The sequence below is a fragment of the Meles meles genome, chromosome 19 (assembly GCF_922984935.1).
Source record: "Meles meles chromosome 19, mMelMel3.1 paternal haplotype, whole genome shotgun sequence".
Classification (NCBI taxonomy): Eukaryota; Metazoa; Chordata; class Mammalia; order Carnivora; family Mustelidae; genus Meles; species Meles meles.
This window is the reverse complement of record NC_060084.1, coordinates 45013481-45041329: the sequence shown is the minus strand read 5'-3', so window position 1 is coordinate 45041329 and position 27849 is coordinate 45013481. Positions and strand designations below refer to the sequence as shown.

General features: G+C 50.1%; 1 protein-coding gene across 5 annotated transcripts in view; it reads right to left on the bottom strand.

Annotated features, from left to right (window-relative positions):
• ACTN4 (actinin alpha 4) overlaps positions 1–26761 on the bottom strand; it is a 68775-nt gene extending 42014 nt beyond the window's left edge. For 2 of the 5 annotated variants that reach the window (XM_045986874.1, XM_045986873.1), the window contains exon 1: positions 26491–26760. In XM_045986874.1, coding sequence (XP_045842830.1) covers positions 26491–26652 — 162 coding nt within the window. In that variant the 5' untranslated portion in view covers positions 26653–26760. Of the gene's footprint in view, positions 1–26490 lie in introns of all 5 variants that reach the window. The other 3 variants (XM_045986875.1, XM_045986872.1, XM_045986876.1) reach the window with 3 other exon arrangements.
• Between the last annotated feature and the right edge of the window lie 1088 nt (positions 26762–27849).

Below are 27849 nucleotides of genomic sequence, written 5' to 3'. Positions count from 1 at the left end.
GCTTCCTCCTCTCTCTTTCTCTGCCTGCCTCTCTGCCTGCTTGTGATCTCGGTCTGTCAAATAAATAAATTAAAAAAAAAAAAATCTAAAAATAAATAAATAAAATAAAATACTCTAAAGGCAGGTGGGGTGTTGGGTGACGCTGAAAACAAGTTTGGCAAAGTGATATTTGCTCCTGCTGGTGATGGGTACGCTCGGATTCTGTCTCTGCTTGCAAATGCTGCTGTGTGTGTGTGCTCTGAAAGGATCGTGCACCACAAAGGCGTTGAGAAAGGAGGGCAGGCACCAGTACCCCAATCCCCAGCCCTTAACACAGTGCCTGGCACATGGGAGGTGCCAAATTCGTCCCGCCCGGGTGGTGCATGTGTACCCCTGGGGGTGGAGAGGAGCCCGTCTCTAGAGATCATTGAGAGAACAGACTCAGGGCTTTGTGGGGGCCCAGAAGTACACGAGAACTGAAGACACAGACTCAGCGAGCAAAGCTTACACATTTTTAAAATCACCAAGGCCAATATCCAAGCCTGTTTCTTTTTCTCAGGATAGGACCCGGCTTGCGAGCCACCTGGCACCATCCCGTCTTCCTGCGAGAGGGACACACAGAGTCCACTGCTCTAGCTTTGGTTTCCCATCAAGTTCCCTGGGCTCCCCTCCTCTCATTACCCAGCAAAGGCCACTGGCAAATGCGCCCTTGTCAGAGGCATATCAGAGCACACCTCACTATCGTCAAACGAACAATCTCTTTTTCACTTTTCTCCTCTCCTGCAGAACAAAGTTGCATTTAGAAGGAAAAACAGTCTCAGGTTTTGTGTCCCGAACAGAGAGAAGGTCCCAGGGGCACAAACTCGGAACATAGAGTGGCTGATCCCCCCAGCATCACTGTCGTGGACAGTGAGGGAGGTGTGGAGGGATGGGGCAGACAAAGCCCAAGGCCAGGCCTGACAGCAGACACAGGGCAGCCTGTGGTTCTGGGTCCCAGGGCCGGGAGAGCAAAGAGCAGCTATTGAATTCTCCTCAACCACACCGTGTAGCCTATCTTTCTCTAGATTTTCCGAGATTCGGGCTTCTCTGCCAATGCCCCATAAATAACAATGGTCACCGAAGATAGCCCGGGTGGCACTTCCTCTCCCAGTCCTGCACGGCTCCAGGCGTGGCTCAGGGCGTGGAGACAAATGGGCTGCCCCAGACCACAGTACAATACTGAGCGGGGTTTCAGGAAGGTGGCTGGCCTGTTAAACCACGGGGCTAAGTTTTTATATTTTCAACTATCCCTAAAAGTGAAACACTTCACTGTCTCCTACCACATGAACTAATTCGACTTAGAGGTAGCAATTTCTATATAAAAGGAAAGAGTGTAAAAAAAGAAAGAATAAAAAAGACAGGTCTCCCTGCATTTAGCCACCTGTATCATTTCGAGGGCAAGGGCCTTCCTCTTGTCACTGTCACCATTGTGTCCCTGCTGCCTAGACCCGTGCCTGGCACACAACGTGCGGACATCTAGCTTGCTAAATATTTGCACAGAAGAAGATTCTGTCCAAACGACGATCTCCCTTTCTCCACTCGAAAAGCACTCTATTTGTGCCCCATCACTACAGGCACGGACGCACAGTTCTATGGGGACAGCTGGCTACTGTCCTGGGACTGGAAGCAACCCAGGGAAGAACTTCTTACGACCTTCCAGAGCACACAGCTTAGCACAGGGCCAGCATCTAGATGGGATTCAAGTCGACCTGCAGAGATGGCCTTGGGAGTGACAGTGCTCTCCTTCTCAGATGAGGGCTGCGGGTGCTCAGTCTCCACCCCTGATACCAAGCAGAGCCACTGTCCCTTGGTAGACACTCAAATGAGTGATGGATGGAGAGGTGGCACGTCCATTTTACCTGCCTGACTGGCTGGCTACTTCCACCTTCATTCAATAAATGTTCATTTACTGAGCACCTGTATCTCCAGACACTCTCCCCCATGCTAAGGACACAGCAGTGTCTATCCTCCAGCCTTCACAGTGCCATTGCGAGCAGACAGAGAGCAAAGGATGGTTCCAGTTAAAAGAAGAAGAGGTCACAGACATGTCCCTAAGAGAGGGACTGAACCCCAGGCTGCGGGAGTCGGGCACGACTTCCCTACAAATAGGAGTACAAACTTAAGAATGAGCAGGAGCTGGGGTTGCCGGGGATTTGGAAGGGGAAAGAGGAATCGGCAAGTAAGGAATCCGCAAGTAGGAACGGGAGTGGAGCAGAGAAGCAGCTGGTGTGCCTGGAGCACGGTGACAGGACCGGAAGGGGAGGGGAGATCCTGCAGGGCCCAGGGGACTTCCAGCTTCGATCCCAACTGCAAGGGATACTGATCAAGATTTCAAGCAGAACATTCCCTGGCTCCCAAGCAGAGAGTGGATGTGAGAGGGCCCTGGGGTTGTTGCTCCAACTTCAGCTTGGGCACTGGGCCACACGGGTGCCGCAGGAGCGGGGGCACCTGGTTACGCTCCTGCAAGGGGACAATGAGGCTGCTTCAGAAGAGCTAGGCGGACCTCGGGGCTTCCGGAGATGAAAAGCTACAGCTCAGGCCTTTCCGGGCCTGTCCATAGTAAAGAGCAGAAGGGCTGCCTGTTTACCTTCCACATCCGGCCACCGATGCTGGGGGGTGGGGGAAGGCTTCCCAGAGGGAAGGCCCCGTGCCGTGTCCTGCAGGACACAGAATACCCCATCTAGCTTCCTCAGAGGATCTGGGGGGCCCACCGGCCTCCCTCAGCAAAGTCGGCAGCCCCCTCGCAGGACCTGACTGTACGAAGTGCTCACTCTCTCCTGCTCGGCTCTCTCTCCCCCACCAATACTGAGTCTGTCTCTGAACCACAGGGGCTCCATCTGCCGCCCTGGGTCTGAGATAATCAGGGTGAGTAATAGATTGCTGCCTCTTTCGAGGAATCTCACTTCCAAGACCCCTTCAATGCTTACTGCTGACATATCTAGCTGCTGAACTTGCTAGAACTCAAGGTCAATCTTCAAAGAGCAGCTGGCTTCAGACGGACCCAAAACAGTGCTCTCGCCTGTGGTTTTCTAGTTAAAGAACAGTGCCCGACCTCACCCCCGCCACGGACTGCCCTTACTGGGACTCCACACCTACAGAAAGAGGCCTCAGAAGACCCCATCCCAACCCCCACCCTGGCAGACAGAGTAGTAATTAAAACAGCTGCCATGTACCAACCTCTACAACACGCCACACAAGCCCCATACATCCATCACCTCACTGGACCCTAACAACCCAGAGGCAGACACAGTATTGGCCCCATTCTGCAGACGAGGAAGCCACCGCTTCCTTCCCCAGAGTGCCTTGGGCAGTTAAGTATAGGGTGAGGATCAGCACGAGAGCCCCCCAGCTTCATGGCCTATGTTCAAGCCTGCAACCTCCAAAGCAAGAGATGACCCGAGAACACACCAGGTCCTGCTTCGGCCTCTGTGTGGCCCCAGGGTGTACCTCGGGAGCCCCCATGTCCGGACCCTGCTCTCGCTCTGCTGGGTGACAGAAGAGTGGGGCCCATCCAGCTGACCTTTCATCAGGAAACCCCATGATAGCAGCTGAAACCCCTGCTCGGCACCTCATCAACCAAAGTGCACACGACTGCAAGATGGACTTGAGCCCGAGATGGCGGGAGGCCTCACCATCAGCCACTGTCAGCCATAAGCAACATGGCCTACAGCATTCACAAAGATCCGTTCTCTTAAGCCTTATTTCTAGGCTTATTAAACAGCAACAAAGTTGAGAAGGCAACACCCAAGCCGGGTTGGCTATATAGCCTCCCCATGTGCTTTTCAGACCAGGATTTATTCTTTGGCTGGTTTTAGACCTTCAATTTCAAAAACATCTAGTTTGTGCTTGTCTGCAAAGGAATGTAGCTGGGCACCTCCCACCAGCAACACAGAAAACAACTCCTACTGCCATCACCTGGTTTGGCCCAAGAGCTAAGTCGAGTCTCCAACACCACCACATTGTTTTCCCCAGGCTTCCCCAGACGTGCTGCTCAGTCAAATGCTTGTTTCCAATCTCGGACCCAGAGGTGAAGGGGACATGCCCACACACTGGCAGAACTCTAGGCTACTGAAGCAGGGGCATCACCAACTCTCTCCTCTCGCCATACCCCGTGCACCAGGACCCAAATCGTACGGGTTCTGATGCCATCACATGCCTGAAGTCCATGAAGGATCACTCTGAGTCCTTAAGTCTTAGGACCAGCCCTATGAAGTCACAGAAAAGAGAACCGATCGCTCAGCGCTGACATGGGAGAAATAATCAGAAAGAGAAGACTATGGTTTGGTGGTGCCTGGGTGGCTCAGGCGGTTAAGCATCTGCCTAAGGCTCATGTCATGAGTCGGCTCAGGGTCCTGAGATCCAGCCCCACATGGGGCTCTCTGCTCAGCTGGGAGCCTGCTTGTCCCTCTCCCTCTGCCTGCCCCGCCCCCAACACTTGTGTGCATGCACTTTCTCTCTCCCACTGTCAAATAAATAAATAAAATCTTTAAACAAAGAAAAGTACAGTTTGATTCTTGGTTCTGTTGCTTATGGCAGAGTGTCCCTGGGTAAGTCATACAACTCTCTGAGTCTCAGTTTCCTCATCTGTAAGGTGGGAATAAAAATACAAGGCTCGGGGGTGCCTGGGTGGCTCAGTGGGTTAAAGCCTCTGCCTTAGGCTCAGGTCATGATCCCAGGGTCCTGGGATCAAGCCTTGCATCAGGCTCTCTGCTCGGCAAGGAGCCTGCGTCCCTTCCTCTCTCTCTGCCTGCCTCTCTGCCTAATTGTGATCTCTGTCTGTCAAATAAATAAATAAAATCTTCAAAAAAAAAAACCAAGGCTCAAGCCCTATGTTTATTACAGCATTACCCATAATTGCCAAGATATGGAAACAACCCAAGTATTCATCGACAGATGAACAAATAAAGAAGATACGGTGTATTTACACACACACACACACACACACACACACACACACACACACACCAGACTACTCGGCCATAGAAAAGAATAAGATCTTGTCATTTGTGGTAACATGGATGGACCAAGAAGGGCTAATGCTAAGTGAAATAACTCAGACTGAAAAAGACAAAGGCCTATTTATAATGAAATCTAAAAGACAAAACGAATGAACAGCAGAAAACAGACCCACAGATACAGAGAACTGATGGTTGCCAGAGGGGAGGGGGTAGGAGGATGGGCAAAATGGGTGAAGGGAGCGGGACATACAGGTTTCCAGTTACAGAATGAGTAAGTCATGCAGAGAAAAGGTACAGCACAAGGAATAGAACAAACGGTACTGTAAGTGTTGTATGGGGACTGACAGGAACTACACTTGGGGTGAGCATAGAACAGACAGACTTGCCCATCACCAGTGCCAGACACCTGAAGCTAATGGAATATTATGTATCAACTACACAACAACTAACAAACACAAACAAGGGGTTTCTGGGTGGCTCAGTCCGTTGAGCACCTGACTCTTGGTTTCGGCTCAGGTCATGATCTCAGGGTGGTAAGATCAAGCCCCTCGAGCGTGGATCACTGGGCTCCACAGTCAATGGGGAGCCTGCCTGTCCCTCTCTCCCCGCTTCAGCGCCTTCCCCCATCCCACCCCCACTTGTGCGTGCATGTGTGAATGCTCATGTGCACACACACTTTCTCTCGAATAAGTACATAACTAAAATCTGAACAAAACACAGAAAAATACACAAAGGAACTCTGGCTGGCTCAGTGGGAAGAACATGCGACTCCTGATCTCAGGGTTGTGAGCCCAAGCCCCACGCTGGGTATAGAGATTACTTAAAAATAAAATCTTAAAAAAAAAAGAACAAAAACCCACACAAATAACGAACGCACAAGGCTGATGTGACACTATGCTAAGGAACAGATGGAAACAAAGTGCCATGAGCCTTAGGAGCTGCCATGGCATCCGTCCCAGCATCAAAAAAGGACGTGCTTCCACAGTGCTGCACTAGACCAGGAGCCCTATGAGGGCAGGGCTGGCTCCTGTTCACCTCCAGGTCTCCCTTCCCAGTCCCCACATCCCCTAATGGCTCTTATTCAAAAGGCCTCTGCTCTTTTTCTTCATAAGAGTGATCACATTTTGGAAGTCTAAGTATCTGGGACTTCTGCTGTTGAAGCTATCTCCCTGCACTGGGCTGTAAGCTCCGTGAGGACAGGAAGGAATAGTTCATTCTACCCAGTACCCTGTTGATGGTACGTATTGGACAAATGCTCCGTGAACAGTGAACAGGTGGAGCCACCCCATCTCCTCCATCAACCATGCTGGGATCCGTCATCTAAAACTAGTGAGAAGGCTTCACCGTCCCTTCTTCATCAGTGAGCTGCTCTGCCTCTCTCTCTTCTCTGTAATTCTTTTTTTTAAAATATTTTATTTATTTATTTGACAGACAAAAATCACAAGCAGGAGAGAGGCAGGCAGAGAGAGGAGGAGGAGGAAGCAGGCTCCCCGCTGAGCAGAGAGCCGGATGTGGGGCTCGATCCCAGGACCCCGAGATCATGACCTGAGCCGAAGGCAGAGGCTTTAACCCACTGAGCCACCCAGGTGCTCCTCCTCTGTAATTCTTTGCCCTCCTCCTCCATTCATCCCAAACCCACCAAAATGGACATAGACAGGAAGGAGACAAACACCCCTATACGGTCCAGAGGGCTGACAGCTGAGCCCACCTAGGGAAACTCCTGCTGCTTTGGTCTCTATCCTGATGAGCCTTGGCTTGACAATCTGTGGAGAGCTGGAATGTTCTTGTCCTCTCCACTGTGGTGCAGCGTGAGCGCCCTGCTGGAAGGCTACGCCAGGCCGGACAGGGTGATAGAGTCCCCTCCACCCAGCTGTTTTTCTGCGTGGAAAGCGCTTCCCCTCAGAGAGAGTTTCCATCCACGGAGAGGCAGTGAGCAATGCAAAGCATTACAACCATTTTTCCTCCAGCTATTTCCAGGCACACAAATAACATCTAAGGACTCAAGGCCAGCTTGGGAAAACAATTGAGCCAGGAAATACTCAAGCCAGTGTGGAGGCAACAGAGCCTAAAAAAGTTAAAGTCGAGGGCAATGGCTTCATGGAGAGTTTCCTGGCTTTTCCCAGACAGACGAGTCCAAATGCAAAGTTCAATAAGGATCTGTTTCTGTGGGACCATTCATACAATTAACAGGGGCCTCAGAGCTTAGGAAAAAAAAAAATCATACGAATTTTTCAGGGGTAAATGTCAAAAAATTTTTCTGTTACACACCAAGTGTAGCCCATTTTTCTGCATCCATCAGCCCTCATCAGTAATGAGTGCAGTGCCGTGGCTTTTGGGTCTACAAAGATCTCAGAATTGGTCTTTCTCAAAACCCGGATGGCCAGTATCTTCAAGAAGTCCAATTGAAGCAATCATTGCTAAATGAGTATTTCTGTACATTTGCCACTTGGGTGCAAATCTGGAACTGGCAGGCAATGCTGAGCGCTGGCACTGGTCACCAGGTTACTGTGTGCGCAGAAGGGCTGCCTTTGTGTGTAAGTGTGGATTGGGGCCTTCTGAAACAAAAACAACCAAAAAAAGAACCTTTCTGCTTTTTTTGGTCACAGAAACACGGAGCTAGATCCTAAAAACATGGACACGGTGAGAGGCATTTGGAGGAGCCAACTATTAATTATCTGCGGGGGTTGCGCAGGGAAGGGTCCCAAAGGTGGAAAACCTCAGATAAGGCAACCCCTTTTCACTGCCATTCATTCCAACCACCTTTTATCAGAGCTGTCAACAAGGAGCAAAAGAAAATGGATTTTCTCCATCCCAGTGAGAGGATTAAGCAGTAGAAATCCAGTCAAGAGGAAAGACGGAACTTTTGAGTGAGAGGCAGAGAGGATCAAGAGGATGCAAATGTCCAAGGTCAGAGGTCACAAATGCATGGCTCTTGGGTCCAAAAGGGCCCCATTTGATACGGCTTGCAGGCTGTTGTTTTAAGTTGAATTAATTGTCTCATAAAAACTCCATTCCAAATTCTTGGGTAACAAAGTCCCAGACCCTCATTCCCACCTGACCACAATCGGATGAAGCTAAGTAGTGGCTGCCTCACCCCTACCCAGGCTACGTCACTGGTTTTTGTCACCTGCCCTAGGATAAGCCAGGACTACAGTCCCTCAGCTGCAGAGGAAAACCAGAAGCACTCACATCCATTCCCCTCACAATGGCCCAAATGACAGGACCACCCACCCAGAGTGACCAGCTACATGCCAGGGCAAAGCCACCCCCAACTCTGGTTCCAGCTGCCTTTGGCCTCTTCCCACAGACCCAGAGACAACCAGAAATCCCTGATGGGAGTGGAAACATTGAATTCCCTGTGTGGGGGGGACCTCGGAGCCATTCTTTCCAGGCATTCCAGCTAAATGGTGGGGCTGGGAGGCTGGGACCAGGCACAGGTATGATCAGGAAAATTTTAGAAACAGGATACACTGGCTCTTTGGGGCCCAGGAGGAATGAGCCCCCCTTCCACTGCCAGCACTTCCCAACTGGTGCTAAGAGTGAACAGCTATTTCCACTAAAGATCAGAAAAGCATGAAAGTTTCCATACATTGAAGATCAAGCCTTGAGATTTTTGGCTGGGTTGCAACTGCCTCTCCCTCCTTCCTCAGCTCTTGCTTCCACCTAATTAGCAAGTGAGCTAGCATTCCAAGGGATGATTTCCAAAGTGTTCCCAAAGAACAAAACCCCAGGACTACAACTGGAGGGTGTCAGCCCAGGACTGCTACCAGCCCACCAGAAAGTGCTGCTAACCTCACCAACTTCCTAATGCCACACAGGGCTCAGCTTCCTGGCAGTTACCACAAAAATATGGATGGCCCCAGATGCCCAAGGCAGCTCCAGAATCAAGCAGCAGCTCGAACAAACCCAAGGGCAACCATCTTTCCAGGCACTGGCTGTGGTTTTTGCCACCACCCCATCACGCTCTCCACCAGCTCCTCCCCAGCTGACTGACTCTGACTCAAACTCAAACTCAAACTCACACACACACACACATTCTCTTTCTAAGTAAAAACAGCAGGCTTACGGCTTCTAGACTTTCTCTACCCATCCACTCAAGACCAGACTGAAGAGCCACCTTGGCTTTTCACACACACACACACACACACACACACACACTCTCTCTCTCTCTCTCTCTCTCTCTCTCTCTCTCTCTCTCTCTAGATGCCATAGGCGGGTGTGGTGGGGGGAGACACCTGCAGGCTCTGGCTTCTGTGACCAGGAGAGGCATCCTTGTTGCCCACGTCATTCCCTCCCCAGTGGCATGTCTCTAGCCACGACAGTCCCAGGAAAAGCTGGATCCCACAATGACCCCTCAGCCTTGTGGAACTTATGAACCCACACAGCAGGAACCAAACACCCAGGATTCGCCCGGAGGTCAATTTACAAGAGAGAGAGCAGTGAACCAAAGGCCACATTCTCATGTACACGTCACCCTAACATCTAGTTCACTTCTGCCATTAACTCCACTGACCACCTTCCCCTCCAGAACATAAGGGCTATGAGGCCAAGAGCAAGGCTAGTTTTCTCTTGCGGTATCCACAGTGCTGGGTAAACAGCAGCTCAGTGGAGAGGGGGGACAAAAACGAAATACTGACAGATCACAGGATGTGAACCACAGGAAACTTACAGGGCTCTCCTATTTAATCCTCAAACTTCCTTCTAAAGCTGTTAGGATGTTTTTTAAGGAGAGGAAGGGGCAGGGGGCACTCCAAACTGTATCCTGATCCTGCATTAGCATTTCAGAAGTACCATCAAGAGACCGGACTGTGCAAACATGAAAGGAGATACTGGAATGACCTCCTCCCAGTAAATCACCCAGGGTTTATCTGGAATTCTGTGGAACAGGCACCTCAAAAGAGTAGCTCCCCTTAACCAGGCCTGGATCTTCTTAGGACTGCCTTCTGCCATATAAATAGCAAGCCAGCTTGCATATTTTGCATTAATGTCTTCATGCAGGGCTGGTTTGAGTTTATTTTTGTTGCTTTCATTTTAAGACTGTTTATGCCTCTCTGTTAGACTTCCAGCTAGAAGGAAAATGACAAGATGCTAAGCTTGTCCTTTTTTCAGAGATGCTCCAGACGGTTCCTGGAGGCACATGGGAAGATTAACAACACAAAGGTGCCAACTCGCTGGCATTGGGTAGTTTTCCAAATGGTTTTTGTGGAAGAAACATACACGGAACTAGTCCTGTATCTCAGTTTCCAAGTTTTGCGACAGAGCCTCTCGTGCTCAGAAAAGAAGCCGTAGCCGCGTTTACCTAGTGCTGAACTTAGCACCCTGCCTTGTGGGCCACAAATCCCACGAAAAAGAAAAGCACTGAATGCGGAATGGCTCAGAAAGGCAGTCTCCGAAAAAGACAGCAGCATTTTGAGGAGCAAAAATAGCAAGAGAGGATTTTTTTAAACTTGGAAAAGTTGTATCTAGCTAAGAATATTTCAAAGACCCCCCACTTGTGATTTCCCTCCTGCCCTGCTTTTCTTTTTTCTTTTTTTTTTTTTCCGCCCTGCTTTTCAATTGACTTGCCTCTTCTGGAGACAGCTACACACACACACACACACACACCAGCTCCTTTTTTAATCCCACCAACCCTCCTCCCCCAAAGCCAGGCTCAAGGTGACAGCTCCGAACAATGACATCACCCCAGGTCTGCCTCTTTGGCAGGGTCACCAATATTGTTTGCAGTGGATTTCCTGTAAAGGTTTTTAAGGCAGGAAACTAGTGCTGTGCCTTGAGTCCTCCGCCTGTTTTGAACCATCCTGTCAAGTCGAAACAAAAGCTTTTTGTGTTTTTTTCCTTTTAAAAAAACAAAACTTCCCTGCACTTCTAATGAGCACCTTAATTACAGTTCAAGAATTAGATATATTTACGGATGACCTCATGCCTGCTGATAATTAGCAATTTGAAAGACCTGGCACATCTCTAGCGCAGGTTTCTTCTCCTTCATCCCCTCCCAGCAGCGGTCAGGTTAATTACTGAGCTTGACCTCCCAAAACAAAGTGGGTCTGGCCTGGTCGGGCCCCCACCCCCAGGGTTCCCAGGTGGAGAGGGGGTTGTTCCTCCTCCTGAGTGGAGAATGGAAACTGCGTCAGAGAGGCTGATTTGCAGGGGATAATGATGTAGGAGGGGTGACAGGTTGCTGGGGGGCCCCACTCTAAGTGTCGACAAGTTTTAATTAACGCCCGGGCTAATTCAACCTTGGCAGAGTCAAGGGGAAGAAAACTGCTCATCTCAGAGGGAGAAAGTGTTTAGATTCGCAGAGTCCCGGCTGTGACGAGGGGTGCCCCACCCCACCGCGAGGATTCATCATGTCCATGCTTCAGGATCTCCGGGCCTGCTAGTACCTTCAGGAAATGCAGCAGACTCAGGCCGTTACTTTCCATGCCCTTTTCTGTGGGAGAGGGGTGTGCGCGGCCGGATTTGGGAAGCACACAAACCGGGTGGCCCTCCAGCAGGGTCCCACCTGCACCCCCACCCGTCCGTTGTGTCCGTTGTCCCCATTGTCCCTCCATTATTGTAACATTTTCCAATTTCCAAATTTGCTGCGGGCCTGCACCCTGTTAGGGGAGAGGCTGGGAGGAGGACATTCTCCTCATTCTTTTGCCTTATTAGGTTATGGATCTGATTGCTTTTGGGGGGGATAGGGGCTAAGTTGAGGAATGGCATCAGGAAGTGACCTCGGGCGGGGCAGGAGGAAGGCAGTAAGGAGGATGGAGCCACAGGCGTGAGAAGCACTGCGGAAGGAGCCCTGGAAGGGGCAAGGCTCTGCTAAGCCATCTAGAAGGTCCCGTCCCAGGTCAGTCACTGGGCACCGGGCTCCTGCACACCCCTCTACACCCTGTTTGACAGCATTTCTGCAGAGTTATTTTTGGAGTTATCAGTGAGACGCTCTTCCTCTTTCTACATCATTACCAGCTGAGAGAAAGCAGCGTGACCTGAGGCTGTGGGCTGTTTCTAACTTGAGTGGGTAACTTTTTTTTTTTTTTTTTTTTGCTTTGAGGGGAAGGGGACAAGGAAAGAAGGGGACCCAGGGAATGAGCCCCTGGGCTGATCCCAAACTTAATCCCAAGCTGTGTTACTCATGAAAAAGCCTTGCCAGCACTGCCTGTGGATCATCCAGACACAAAACTGCTCAGGACTCCAACTCAGAAAGCAGCAGCTACCTCCTAGGTAAGGAGGCCCAGACGGACTCAGAGGCTGGGGAGAGGTCCTGTCACCCGCAGCTCAAATGTGAGCTGCCACTTGATACAGACTTCGTCTCTGAAGGGGCTGGCTAAGTCTGAGAGTTCAGAGCTCCCAAGGGGAGGATGTTAATGGGCCCATGTTCCAGCTTCCCACTGAGCTGCACAATTCAGCAAAGCCCTTCAACTCCCTTAAAGAGATGATGGCGCAGCAGAGCCCACGGCTGCAGGCTGGTGAGCCGCTGACATCATTCTGAGAAGTTCCATCTACTGAGCACAGTGTGCAAGGGGCTTTACTTGCACGGTATCTCACTGAATGCTAGAGTCAGCCTGTGAAGTAGGACGAGGACCCTTTCCAAAGGAGGACACTGAGGCTTGACCCTTATCACTTGCCCAGGCCAGGAGGCGGACGGAATGGGTGCAGAACCAAGGTCCATCTCCCTCTAAAGGCTGTGCTCTGACCCTCTTCCCACCACACACCTGCCACTGCCTCCCGGTTCTGTTGCCAGAGTCAAGCTTGGAGACGGAGGTGCAGGAAACACCCTCCCACAGGAGCCACAGCTCCTCGCCACCCCCGCCTGGGCTGCAGCTGCTGGGGCCCAGAGACAGAATCCCAGTGACACCTGAGCCGCCTCCTCTAAGCCACCAGGTAGGCTGGCTGCTATCGGTTAACCCACTAGCCGAGCAGGCAGCTCTTCCCAGAGCCTGGGTTTGTGCAAGAAACTTTGTGACCCTGGATATTCTGCATTATCTTCCCCAGAAAGCTCTCCCAGGAGGTGGGTAGAGCAAAGCATTCTCCAGCTACAATTCATGAGCCCTCGGTTCTCTCCTCAAAGGAAGCCCATTTCCGTAACATCACAGCCTTTGGACGGGGGGAGACACACGACCTCTTAATGATGATCAGGCAGACCCTGCCTCGAAGCCATAACAAGTTGGGGAAGAAACAAACAGGCTGTGCTAATATAATATTCTGCATCTCCCTCTCTCACGGGACAAGCAGTGCTAAACACTGGCTGGTTCCAGGTGACATCTGCCACCTTCACCATCCCCACCAGCCCTTCTGTGGCAAACCTGCTGATCCCAGGCAGTGTCAACCAAGTGAATGAGTTTCAGCCACTACTTTACTTGCATGATCTGAGCGACATCCCAGCTCTCGAGCAGCATCTGAAGGGAGGAAAACCCAACCTGAAACCACGCAAGGAAGAAGCATGGGCCAGCTACCTGAACCTTAACTCGCTGTGGGGCCAGAGGGCAACTCAAGTTTGTCCATTTTGGAAAAGCTTATCAAGGGCATTGCACTATCTGAGTCACACATTTGGCCGTGGGCACTTGAATGAACTGTTGTCGGTTTTTCTTTTTTTTTTAAACATACTGGAGTATTTCCAGGGATGGGAACTCTAAGTGCCACAAGCCAGTTCTAAGGCATTTATTTAAGAAAAAGAACAGCACCTGTAAGCTGAGTTTGGCAGGCAGGAATAAACTTTCAAGGCAGAACACTTGCAGGCTACACTCATTCCGGGGAAAGCATGTTAACAGTGGCCCACTGAGCCAGGCAAGCTGTCCAGAATCAACCCCGTTTGGTTTGTGTGATCTCAATACACAAGGCTTGGAGAGACTTTTAGACCATCTCTCTGTTCCTTTTTCTGAAGCCTGTGCTTATTCTGAAGGGGCCATCAGCAAACTGAAAGCAAACGCCCTCTCACGAATTAGTCCGGGGGAGGGGTCTGGCCCACACCAGCAGGGACAGCGACAGGCCCCGTGAATGGCTATGGCTTCCGACCCTGGGGGTCTGAGGTTCCATGGTCCGGCTGAGATACACCGAACATGGTGATTCAAAGGTGAAATTCCGTGGAAGGCAACGCTCATGACGGGAAGGAACCGGCAGGACAGCTCCTGCTGTCATCTAAGACATCTAAGTCCCTTAGAGACATCTAAGGGGTACTGTTCCAATCGCACACCAGAGACCCCTTAACGCCTCTCCCAGAAACCTGCAGGTGGCCGGGGCAAAGGCCCACCCCTCCTGCACACTCACCTCCTTTATGAAAGTTTCCATGACTGACCCCACCTGCCCTTATGCACCCCTTTCCTTGCCCAGGACACGGCTAGAGTGCTGTGGGCTTTTCGGTGTGCCGCTTAGTGTCCTCCTGAAGTCTCATGTGGCTCTGCTCTCTCCCCGACTACCCCGTGAGCTCCTGGAGAGCATGGGCTGGGTCTCCGGTTTCTCTCATACCCCCAAAGGCTCAGCACGGAGCTCCGCTCTGCAGAGGGGCCCAGCAAGGGCTGTCGTCTGGCCCTGGCGGTCATGTTTCTACCTGAGTGCTGGACTCCAGGGCCCAAGATGCCCCAACTCATGTTACACAACATGCCGGGTGGCTGTAAAATGCAGACCCACCTTTGGTCAGTGGCCCCCAATTCTGCTACCCAAGTGACAACTGCTGAAGGCTTTTAAAAGACCTTCCAAGTCTTTACAGTGTGATGGAAAGAGACAGCATTTCCCCACCCTCCCCACCCCACCCCTGAAGAAAGCCTTTTCTATCTGCAGGAACAGCCTGGAGCAGGTTCAGCTCAGCATAAATGCATAATAAGCCACCCACCGTGGAAACTTACAGCTCTATCCCAAACATGGGGTAGGACTTGATATCATCAGCCACGTTTTCCATTTGCCATATACTTTCTTCCCACTATGCACAGGTTTTATAAAGGGGAGGTTTTATTTTTGTATTCCAGGGGACAACAATAAATACGCACGCACTTATCTCCCCTCCTATACAGGTACTTAAAAGATTTAACAAGTTCACGTGAGTATGCTGCCAGGAGAATGGAAACCTCGCCATCTTCTTTCTAGCCGAAGCAGCCGGGCAGCCCATGCCACCACAGGACACCTTCACACTCATTTGCTCCTTGAGATCCTGTCCACGGGGATAACTTTTGCAGCCCAATCCCAAGAAGGGCAGGGCAGAGAGAACCCCAGCCCATGTTCACAGTGGATACTTTAGGATCTGGGAACTCAGCGTCTTGCTGGGTGCTGTGTGCAGAGTCAGGAGTGTCTACTGACAGCCCAGAGCATGTGGCTGTTCCTCCCTCTCTGAGTAAAAGCCACATAACTAGTCTGACAAGGTGTGCCTTCAAATGGGGAGCCAAGGGCCAAGTGTAAGCCACGGGGTGAATGAATGCCTCAATCGGCCTGCGTGTGTGTCTCTCTGAACCAGACCAACGCCAGCTACCGCTCCATCCAACCAAAAGAAACCCAGGGGGAAACACTGAGTACATGGAAGGGGGGATTTACAGAGAAAGGGAGGTCCAAGGAGAAGAGGCAGCTAAAAAAAACAAAACAAAACAAAAAAACAGTCTTCCCACTTCAAAGAGGAAACCACAACATTTTACCAAAGATGCTTTATAAATCAAGCAGCCTCTAGACGGGACAGAAGGGGACTGGAATTTATTCATAGGGTAAGAGTGAAGTTCTCGAAGGGAGACACTACAAAGCCCTATAAGCCCGCAGTGCTGTAAAACTCCAGATTCAAAAGTTACCAAGGCTTTAATCAAACACAGGTGTCTTCTGCAGCAATGAGCACAGGGATAATTGAAGCTTTGGTTTGGTTTAATGCTCCATCGTCCCAGGGTTTCCACTTTAGAAGTCAGGTCTGGTTAGGCCGGTCCAGGGGCCCTGAGAACCAAGGGTTACAGGGCCAGAGTCCTGGGAGAACAAGGTTCCTGGCCTAATGAAGTCTCAGAGGCACTGAGCTTACAGACTCTAGGCCTCATCACCATTTCCCACAGAAAAGCTCTAAGAGATCTGGCTGGGACCATCTTTTCCACATGCCCTGCTCTGGCCACTCTGGCCTTCTCTCTGCTCCTCGTGGCCTCCACACTTTCTTCTACCCTGCTTGGAACAGCCTCCCCACAGTGCTCGCTTGGCTCCCTCTTTCTCATCCCTTAGGGACTAACTCAAATGTCCTGTCTTCCAAGATCTTCCTTTTGATCTCAAGTACCTGCACTGCTACCCTACTCCCCTCACCCACCTTCCCGCACGCCATTCCCAATCACCAGACCACAATATATGGAGATGCAAGAGAGGCTACAAAGCGAGACCTTCGAGGTTCAACTCCCAGCACTTGCTTCAGTTAAGTGACTTAAACTTCCATAGGTCCATTTCTGCACCCGTCCCATAAAGGTAAAACCCCCTACCTCACAGGATGACATGAGTCAGTCCAGGCACAATGCTCAGAACAGCGCTGAGCATAGAGTAACACGTGAGGGATTACTACGATTTAATTCGCACTGCACCGTCTTTTCTGAAACTACCTGGTATTATTTACATGCTTGCTCTCTGTCTCCCCCACCAGCCTATAAACAGACCAAGAACATACAGAAATGAGATGGAAGATGGTTTGCGTTTGGTCACCAGCCAATCCCAAAATGGGAAGCCAGCTCCCCCAAACTACCCACATGCTGATATCACTGAACCCACAAAGTCTGAACAGCTACTCAGAAGTCTCATGTTTAAACAATGCTTGGAATGTTTGATAGGAACATGCACTTATTTTTAGGCAAGAAAGCTGTCTCCTAGCTAACCCTGTGGCCCTAGAGCAGGCCGTATTTGGCAAGCGTTGCTTTGTGGTTGTTTATTAAAGAGGCCCAGAACTTTTCCAAGTCTAAGGTAGCTGCAAAGAAAGCACTTCGAGTCTTCTGTTTTTATGGTCAAAGCTTGTTCCGCCTGAATCTCTAGGGTGTTTCTGGGCAGGAGTAAAGAGTCAAGTGCCACCCCTGAACGTTACACAGCTTTGGGCCTAGGGTCCCTTAACCGACCATCCCTAAAATGGATCACAACTCTCAATGGATGGAATTCTTTTCTGTGGACTGTCTCTGTGTCAGTGAGTTAAAGAAAGTTACACAAGGGAAGAGACAATTAGTTTCCCAACATGGTCAAGAAGGCCCTCCCCAAATCCGTCTAGGTATTTCCTCTCACTCTATCAGCAGACCCAGCACTGGACTGACTATAGGCCTGACATGTCTGAAAAAGACATCTTGATACAGACCTTTCTGTTTTACAGGAAGTCAAATCCTTCCAGACTTGGCAGCATAGCTCAAATGACCCAAAAAAAAAATTGGGGGGGAGGCCCCCCAATCCTAGTGATGTGATGTTTACCGTCTGGATACCTTCCAGGACTGGTTAGCAGACCAGTGTTGATTCATCAGACTGCCCTTGAACCAGCCTGGAAAACCAGCTGCTTCCAGACATTTTGAATTTTAAAACTGAGTTTATATTATAAGCCAGAACTGGAATATCATACAAACCTATAAAGTTAAAAAAACAAAAACAAACCAACAACAAAAAAACCCCCAAACAAAAACCTGACACTTCCAAACACAATCCATACCAAAAATAGCCCAACAAGCACTTTGTGAAAGCATTCAATATTTTCATCAGACTCAAGAGTTTAATATAAAGATATTCAATTCCTTAAAGGAAATATGGGGGAAGTAACAGGGAGAAAAAAGTTTATTTACTGTCAGAGTTGGGGTAGGAAGGATGTGGATTTTTTTCTTTTTTAATGTTATCATGGAATGAACTGCACTTGGGATTTGCTGGAAACTCTGGAGTCCTTTTTAATTTGTCAATGTTTGTGAAAGCAGGCAAAAGATGCAGGCACATCTTGCCCTGCTATTAAGAAGTCACATAGCTGAGATTCCAACTCTAAATGCCTAGAGAAAAAGCACATGTCCAGTCCACAAAGCCAGCAGCGGCTTTCCTGTGGTCTGCCTTTCCATCTCCCTCTCTCCTGCTCAAACACACCCCTCACTGATCGATAAAACAAGAGTGTCGCAACTACTGCCCCGGCTCCCTGTTCCCCCACCCAGCATGGCCACCGTGCCTGTGGACACTTTCCTGGGACACCAGCTGGCAGCATATTTCTGCCCATGAGCCCAACATTCCACCATCAGTGCTGCCTCTGGTGTGGAGGCGCTCCCCAAAACAATTAGTAAGCGACTCGGTTTCCATGGTGATATCAACTAAATACCTTTTACTCACACCCAGATCATAGAGCACTCATGTGCTATTACACAGGCACAGACTGGGGCAATGACCCTGACCGAAGGAAGCTTCCAGCACTGTCCTTGGCGCCTGGTCAAAGGGGGCCTGTCATTTCAGACCCACCAACCTTCCCAGAGTGACAGCCCCTCACGCAACCTCCCAGCATGGCTGGCTGCTGAATCACCTTCAAGTTTCCTCCCGTGATGTCTCTTCTAATCGCAACTGAGCCTTCCCAGCCATCGAAATGACATATGTATCAAAAAAGGAAAAGAAATGCATCCAGATCACTTCCTGTTGTCCCTCCATCCTGGATGGCTGCTCATTAAGATGTTCTTAAATCAGAGTCATTTCTGCTCAGGAGGTGCGACATGAAAACTCTTTATCTTGGGCTTTTTGGAGATTAAAAAAAAAAAACATGATTCTCCTCACAGGTGGAGAAAAGGAGCAGGGCCCACTGCCTGCCTTCCGCACTGCCTCTCATCTACCTAGAATGTGGCTTCCACCCACTCTCAACAGCCATCAGGGAGGGGGAGAAGATAAAAGAAAAACCCACTAGAAAGCCAGTGACAGACATCACTCAGACCCACACCTTTGGGGGGGAAACTTTAAAAAGCATAAAACAAACCACAATGTCTTCTTTATTCCTGCCTGAAGCTGAAGACACAAATGCTATTGTATGGCTGGTGTTCCAGCATCCCATTCAATCATTTCAACACCATCAACGATATTTCCCAAGATGACTTCATTGTGTTCCACGGGTAGTAACTGCCACTTTCAACTCCTCCTGCCCTGGGTTGATAGTTCCACTGGAAAACAAAGAATCTGTTCTGCTCTGATATTTGGAAGAAAAACATTTAAATAAGCCTTTCTTAAGTCGTCAGGAGGGCACTGCTTTCCTCTCAGAATCTAGGATTCAGGGGTACCTGGGTGGCTCATTGGGTTAAAGCCTCTGCCTTCGGCTCAGGTCATGATCTCAGGGTCCTGGGATCGAGCCCCACATCAGGCTCTCTGCTCAGCAGGGAGCCTGCTTCTTCCCCTCTCTCTCTGCCTGCCTCCCTGCCTACTTGTGATCTCTGTCTGTCAAATAAATTAAAAAAAAAAAAAAAAATCTAGGATTCAAATACCCAAACAACATAACAGTGTATTCACGGCGGGGGGGAGGGGGGGGATGGGGACACGACACTTCCAGTGGGTATGTGTACCATAACCACAGCCTCAAAAAGAAACGGCTATGTGAGGGGCAAGTGACAGGCCCACAATTCTTGTATTTACAACGTGGCCTGGGTTCTTAAAAAACAAGCCAACAAAAAACCCTAACATCTGAAAGCAAGGGCAAGTCCAGTGTCATTCAGTCTTGAGTGAGATGTGGGACGTGGGGCAAGCAGGATGGGCGGTGTGTTCCTGGGTAAGTCATGCTGTCCTGACACTCGTGTAATGTTTCCAGGGTCAAATGAGATGGGTTTTTTTTTTCCGAATGTGGCATGCACATATGGGAGATTTTTTTTAAGATTTTATTTGTTAGAGAGAGAGAGAGAGAGCGCGCGCGCGCACACACACACACCTACCACCTACATGAGCACAAGCAGGGGGAGGGACAGGCAGAGGGAGAAGCAGACTCCTTGCTGAGCTGGGAGCCTGATGCTGGGCTCCATCCCAGAACCCTGGGATCACGACCTGAGCGGAAGGCAGAGGCTTAACCCACTGCACCACCCAGGCGTCCCGACACATGGGAGATTTTAAGGGTTAGCCACATCCTACATTAAACCTTGAATCACCATGAGGTTATTCCTGATTCTCCTGTAAACCTTCTGATTACTTCAAAGAGAAATCTCTGCTCAGTACAGTGGGTCTTTAGCTCCTCACCAACACCTGCCGAACTCTCTTTCACAAAGAGAGCAGGCCTCAGGCCCAGAGCCTTTGGCAGGAATCACACCTAGCTAGAATTTAAGACATTGTTTTGTTTTCAGCATGTTTATTTCCCCCAGTTTCCTTCTATTTAAGGCCAGGGAGGCTGAGTTTTTCATTTATCATACTTACATAACTTTTCCTTTTAAAACTGAAGAAAGGCAAACTGACTTAAAGAAAAGTTTTAAGCATAAAAAAGTAAAAGTGGGTACGGAAAAATCACAAATGACTGAAGTTTAGTAAATAGGGAGATGAGCGTGGGAGCAAGGAAGGGGGGCAGTGGCTGCTGCTCTGGCTGGAGAACCACTGTCTGTCTCTTCTGGAAATGGAAGGATGACCCCCATCCCCCCACACCCCAGAGGGTGTGGGGGGATGGGACTCATCCCAGAAAGGCAGGAGCCAGCACAGAAATAGGTGGCAAACAGCAAATGCCCAATAAACTCAATCCACTGGCCTTCCAATAACTCCTCAATAAATTACGCCTCAGAAAAGATCACTGGCTTCTCCCAGAGTAACTGCTGCTCTATCTAACTGCTGCTTGGGACTCAGGAGAAGGCAACCAAGTTACACCAACCAGCTTTTCAAGACTCTCCCTGGACATTCCAAGTTAATGCATCGATTGTTTACAAAGGAAGGGGGAGGGGGAAGGGACACAAAAGAACAACACAACCAAAAAAGGCACAACAGCAAGACGAATGTCTCAGAGATTTTTATAATCCCAGGGAGACCGCTCCTTGGAGAAAACGTCCCCAGCACGGACGTAAGGACACCCTTGCCAGTTCAATTCAGGCAGAGGTTTCCCTTTCTCAGGGAGGCAAGATCACTCTCCTCTCAGCCAGCGGGTTAATTTCTCCCCCAGTATGGAGTCTGGGATAGGGACTAAAATGTAACTCATAAACCTTCTTGGTGTAAAGCAAGTGTTACTGTCCCACTTTCAGACACTTTATAACAAATCCTGGCGCCTGCGCTGCCAACACTGTAAAACTAAGTTTCCTTATAACTGTGCTTTGATGTTTTCGACTTTAAACGCATCCGAAAGGAGTCTGCGCTCTAGTTCTCAAACCACTTCTGATTTTTTTTTTTTTTAAGATTTTATTTATTTGACAGACAAAGATCACAAGTAGGCAGAGAGGCAGGCGGGGGGGGGGGGGGGGGGAGCTGACTCTGCTGAGCAGAGAGCCTGATGATGGCGGGCTTGATCCCAGGACCTTGAGATCATTACCTGAGCTGAAGGCAGAGGCTTTAACCACTAAGCCACCCAGGTGCCCCCCACTTCTGATTTAAAAACATCTTTCAAACCTCCATGGATGAGAGAATTTGCACCCGTTCAAGCAGAAACTTCCGTCTGGCCCACCTTTTCCTTTCCCCTTTGGGTAGGTCTGTATTTCAGTGACCATGGCCACTGAGTTACCCACTTGATATCACCTGCCTCCTATTTCCATGTAAAAGGAAAAGGGGAGGAAGAGGAACTTGAGCAAGGTAACAGGAGTGTTCTGTTATTCTGTAAAATAAATATATAAATAAAGGCAGTGGGCGGAAACCTGAGGGAAGGGACTTGAATGTGACTGATGAGACCAGATACATGACTCAGTGAAGGAAATGGGGATAAACCTCGGGGACACACTGGTCTAGAATATACTCAATGCCAGGAAAGAGATAAACATGTCGATATTTTGGCTATTCAAAAAACGTGACCGAGCAAGGGATCTAAAGGCAAACAGCTGTTTGCTAATTATTTTTGCCCTTCTCCTCTCCCCTTCCCCCTCCCCAAAAAACAGAAGCAGGAAAGGAATCCTTGTTTTAAGAACCCTAAGATCTGGGCAAAGGCTTGTAGCATCCCCAGCACACTGGAAATCAATACAGCCAAAGCCGAAAGTGTCCCCCCTCAACAGTCTCAGAAATTCTTTAAGCCTTCTCAAATCCATTCTTTTTTGGTTCCATTCTCTTTTCTGTCCTCTTTGAGACAGCAGTGCCGGGTAACCTGGACTAGTCATGCAGGTAACTGAAAAACTGGGCTGTTTGGCCAAAGTCCGCCATGACTCCATTTCAAGGACAGAAGTCTCCCCATCCCAGAGGCTTAACACGAGAATCCAGACTTGTCCCTGCTCCCCGGAAATCTGCTTAAGAAGACTTTTTACGAGTGCCATCCGACATCTTAACTGACCTCCTGACCGCAGCTCAGGAGTTCAATAGCACAGGGACAGCCCAGACACTCAAACACTGCCCTTCACTCCCTGGCCGGTGTTCCTCCAACATGTTCACCCGGCTTCCCCGACAAGGACGCCCACTCGAGGCCAGGCAACCCGCTGCCCTTAAAGAAAACCATTTCGCACCCCTGCAACCTGAGAGTGAGTCAGCTCCCTGCTGCCAACGTAGACTAGCGAGCCTCCTTGTTGGTCTTGGAAGCCGGAACCAGGGAGGGTGTTTCAAAAGGCAGAGGGCAATCCTGGGTTGCCGCCCTGGCCCGCCTAGGATTAGCAGGCACCGCTCCCACGTCATGATACCAGCTCTCAACTGAACGAGTGTGAGTGGCTACAAGGGGAGCACTTCCTCCCAGAACTCACCTCTTCGGCAGTCATCAGAAAAGCCATGTTCTAAAACCCGTTTTCAGGGACTGGGGAGGGAATGGAGGGCTTAGTATCCGAGTAGCTTCCCTTACTCCTCTCTCAAGAGGGCAGAGAATAGTTGCCCCCTCCCATCTTTACAGTCTTATTTCTAGATGATAATTAAATTTGATGGGGGGTTTTAAATCTTTATTATTATTATTTAATTTTTTGGGATAGGTATGTTATTTAATTTTGAAAGCTGCTACAGACCTGTCAATCCTAGCCAGATCCTAAGAGGGAAGCAATTAGAGTAATGGAACAAAGTAACAGATGGCTACTTTGAGGTCTCTATTGTCAGCCTTCAAAAGAGAAAAGAAAAAAAAAAAAACCCTGCTTGGAGAAAAACAAAACACCATCAGAACTTTCAAATCATTAACTCACCCTTAATACAGCCGGAGCCAAAGGTCAGGGGTCTAAACACTGAATCCCTGTAAGCAGGGATGTTTCAATGAACATGCCAGCCTAGCAAGGGAGGCGTTTCTTCTTGTTATGCTATAGGTTATCCGGAGGAGCCTAAGAGACCTCTCCTGTCCGGGGGAGCAGGGGACAGCAGCCAGGCTGCCCAGGACCCTTTCAGAAGCTGGGAGAAGGAACTGTGGCTGAGAACTGTAACTGCTAGAGAACTGGCTCAGACACCGGACCAGTCTTTCCCCCCATGCCCCAGGAGAAAACTTAATGCCTGCCGTGTCAGACCTATTGCACAACCTACTTATCAGGTTGTACCTTGGTTACAGGGGACCCTAGAAGTCAGAGCCAACGGCTTCAGGTAGAAGTGAGAACCACCAGAAGCCACACACACCCTGACTTGAACCAACCCTTAACTAATTCCAAGAAGAATTTAATTCCACACACTTTAGGGGACTACAGCTAACTTGGACACAGATTTTTAGAGTATGTGAGTACATGAGTGTCATTCTCCCTGTGCCCGTGGCTCAGCCTTGGAGAGGCAAGAGGGACAACTTGTCAGTCACTGAAGTGACACTATAACACAGAAAAACTCACCCAGACTGTTGGGGGGAGCAGGTAAGGGGTTCCTCTCAAAGGGAAAGAGCAGTACAGATTTGTGTACATATTCCTTTCCATTACTCCTTCCCCCATTTCATAAAGGATCTCTATTCCATAATAGGAAAGTGCACAGCAGTGAAGCAATATTTTTCCCCAAAGAACAGCTATGTGTAAATATTTGCTGCAGTAGGGTCTAAAGCGGGACATACTAGAATCTGACCCTTATTGAGAACTGAAAGCAGCTTGTATTAGAGGACACTGTGAGCCACCCTTTCCCTCAATCTTGCCTGGTCCTTGAGGAAAGGAAGAGGGAAAATAACACAGAGCAGCAGGACCTTGGGGATCCGGTGAGTTTGGGTTCCCGCCCAGGGCCTGAATGGGGCCCCAGCCTCACCCTGCGTGCAAGGAGGACTATAACCACGAAGGAACACACACCCTAACTCCCAGAAGGGAGTGGAAACGAGCTAGCAAAGGGAGGCATGTGGGGAGAGGTAGAAGACAGGAAGGGAGGGACAGGGAAGGTTCCCCCACTCTCTCACCTGGGAGAAAAGAGTCTGGGGCTCATTTTCCCAAGCACCTGGAGCTGGAGAAGGCAGATCCCAGAAATACTCAACAACAACCCTGCGGCCCCCTGGTTCCCCTCCCAACTTTCCAAGTCTCTTGGCAACTCTTAACCTTTTCCAACCCAGCACTGCCTGGGGCAATAAATTAATGACGTGACAGCAGGCTAGATCTCCCTCTCCCCTTAAAACGCATTTCTCCGACAGATTATCTCAACCTGGCCACCAGGGAGATAACTGGAGCAATGGAGAAGGATACCATCACCAACCCACCCCCCCCCCCCCCCAGCTGATGAGGAAATTCAAGCAGAGGTTGGGAATTTACCCAAGGTTATGCCAGGCCCCACCCCAGGAACAGCTGCTCCTTTCACCCTTTCCCCTCCACCCCTGGCAGCCTGCACTGCCCCCGACCCCCACCCCGCACCCATTCACATCCTCAAGAGGCTTCCAGTCACACTCTTGGCTGTCCTCCCCAGCTCATCACTCAAATCCCTTGAGTCAGCCCCACGGTCCTGAAAAAGCTCCACCAAATCCCCCCCTCCCAAAATCCCCGCACCGGATGCATCCATTTCTATAGCATCACAGGAGGGCTTCCTTCCCTCCTTCCTCACTTCACAGATGACAGAAGTGTACTAAGAAAGCAAGGGTCTTGCCCAGGACCACAAAGCTTATGAGTAACAAATCTGGGAAGAAAATTCAGGTCTTCGGAACCTATGAAAATCCTCTAACTTCAAATGCCTGCCACTCTCTTCACACACACTTTAAACCACCTCTCCCAACACACACACACACACCACTCAACACACTCCTTTCTTTAGCTCTTCCTGCACACACTCAAACCCTCTCTTCTATCAGCTGAGAGCTCCCTTCATCAACTACCCTGAATTACCCCTCCCCACAAACACCTTCTCCAGGTCTCCCACTCCTTTTGGTCTTCCTTTCACTACTGTAGTCTCCCCCTCTAAGTTGCTTCCACACCCCAACATGCCACCTGAAAACACACCCTGCTTTAAGGGTTCCTTCACCCCTCCCCTCCAAAGACAATTCTTCCTTGATACTGTTTCCTCCCCTTATTCTCCCTCCCCTCACCTTAAAACACACTCTGTAGTTCCGAGACTGTGTACCTCTAGAAGCCCTCCCCCCTCCAAATTCCTTTCTCAGTCCATCCATCACACACTGCCTTCCTAATGAGACTTTCGTTTTTCTAAACTAATCTCCCCCCATTACCCGCCATTCCACCGCTCCCATTCTCTCAGCATGCTCACCTTTTCCACACCACCTTTTCGTGAGGCTCCTCCAAGCTGGCTGAGCTTTTCAGCCTTCCATCAGAAGCCCCTCTTCAAAACACTCCAGGTACCCTCTGCATCTCCCTTCATCCTCTTCAGACCTCGTCAATTCTTCTTACTCCTCCTGCCCCCCCAAGTGAGAACAGGGTCCCCCCTAAATAAATCTCACCCCTTCCAACACTTCTCACAGCTAACTTCTTTCATTCGCACCCCTACCCATCCTCGCATCCCACTCCCATCTCACACCCACTTCTTTCCTCTACCCCTCTCATCTTCCAATTCTCCCAGGTCCCCCCAATACTCTTCAGACTCCATATCCCTTTCTTAGTACCCCCTACTCCACCTTCAGACTTCCAGAATTTCCAACCCCTTTAGAACTCCCCAAACCCTAATCTTCTTCACACCTTTCTGCACTCCAAATAACCCCTTCCATCTTCGAGCTCCTCTTCAGGCTCTCCCAATCATTAATTCCATTCTGGCCCACAAATTCCAGGCTCCTCCGTTTCTCTCCGCACCCCCAAACACCCTCTGACCCTTCCATCCCGCCTCAGACCACAATTCCATTTTAGAAGTCTCCAAGCATCTTGGTTTACCCCAATTCCCCGCCCAGACCCTCCAATTCCTTCACCGGGCTCTCTGATTTTTTACTTTTTAGACTTCTATATTCCCTACACGGCCGCCAACTATTTTTTCAGACTCCCCATTCCTTGGTCAAGTTCTAAAATTTCTTCTTAGGACTACAAACCCCTTCCCAGTCCCGCCAATTCCGTCTCATGACCCCCGATTCCCCCCCACAGACCCTCCAATTCCCTCTTGAGAACTCCAATCCCCTTCCCAGGCCCCAACCTCCCTCGGAAGCCCCCCCTTCAGCCCGTCTGGCCCACGGGCCGCGCACCTTACGCTGCTGCTTCTCCCAGGCCGGGTCCAGCAGCAGGTCCCGGTCCCAGTCGTCCTCCTGGGCCATGTAGTCGCCCATGCTGCCCCCGCCGCCGGCGCCATTGCCCCCGCTGCTGGGGCCGTACTGGTAAGACTGGTTCGCCGCGTGGTAGTCCACCATTCCGCCGCCTCTCGCTCGCCCACCAGGCCGTCTGCTCCCGCCGCAGCTCCCGCCCCTCTGCCCGAGCCTCCGCCGCCGCCGCCGCCGCTTCAGCTGCTTCAGCCCGCCCTCCCCCAGCGCCTGCGCACTGCCCGCCGCGCCTGCGCACCGCGCCACCGCCGCCGCCCTCCCGCGCGCGCGCGCGCCTCCTAACCAGAAAGGCGCTGCGGCCGGCCTCTGGAACTCGGCGGCTGCGCAGAGTCCACTTCCCCCACCGCCCCTTCGGCTCGTGTACGAGCTGCTTCCCCTCTCCCGCGAGAGCGCGCCCGTTCTCTGCGTGTGGGCGGGGTCAGTTCATGAATGATTCATAAGGCGGGGGTTTAGCCATCAAGCCCTGACCTGCGGACTGTGTGCCGCATCATGTCTTAGGCATTGGCACTAAACAAGATAGACAGAAATCCCTGCCCTCGTGGAACTACGTTCTAGTGAGGGAAGATAACAAAATCTTTGGAAGTATAGTCCAACATCTGATAAACGTTATGGAGAAAAATTAAGCATGAGCTGGAATGTCAAACAGTATACAGGGTAGGCTTTGCAGAAAAGGGGGATATTTGGACACAGACCTGAAGGATTCACAAAACAAGAGTTGGAGTAAATATTGGCTGACCGGGAAGGTAAAGGAGTCTGGGGACTTGTCTGTCTTCATTCATTCAACAAACATTTATTGAGCACCTGTGGTGTGCCAGGCATTGTTCTTGGGCACTGGCAATAGAGTCCTGAGCATGGTAAGTGATTCTAACATGATTAGTTCTCATGGCTCAAACCTTGGGGGGGGTGGGGGGGGCAAAAGTAAGTAAGCAAATAAATACAGATAAATGACACTGCCACATTCATAGACCTCTCAGATTTAAATATCCAAAGCTTCTGATCTTCCCAAACCTGATCACCCCACAGTCATCCTCATTTCGGTTAGTGGTGCCTCCATCCTTCCAGCTGTGTTGGCAATAAGACTTTCCGTCAATCCTTGCCTCCTCTTTGTCTTCACACCCCACATCCAATTCAGGAAATTGTCAGTTCCATCTTAAAGGTACATACAGGTGGTTCAGTTAGGCAACCAACTCTTGGTTTCCACCCAGGTTGCTCCGGTCATCATCTCAGAGTCATTAGTCCCCAGGTGGGACTCCGCATTTGGTGCTGAGTCAGGTTAAGAGTCTCTCT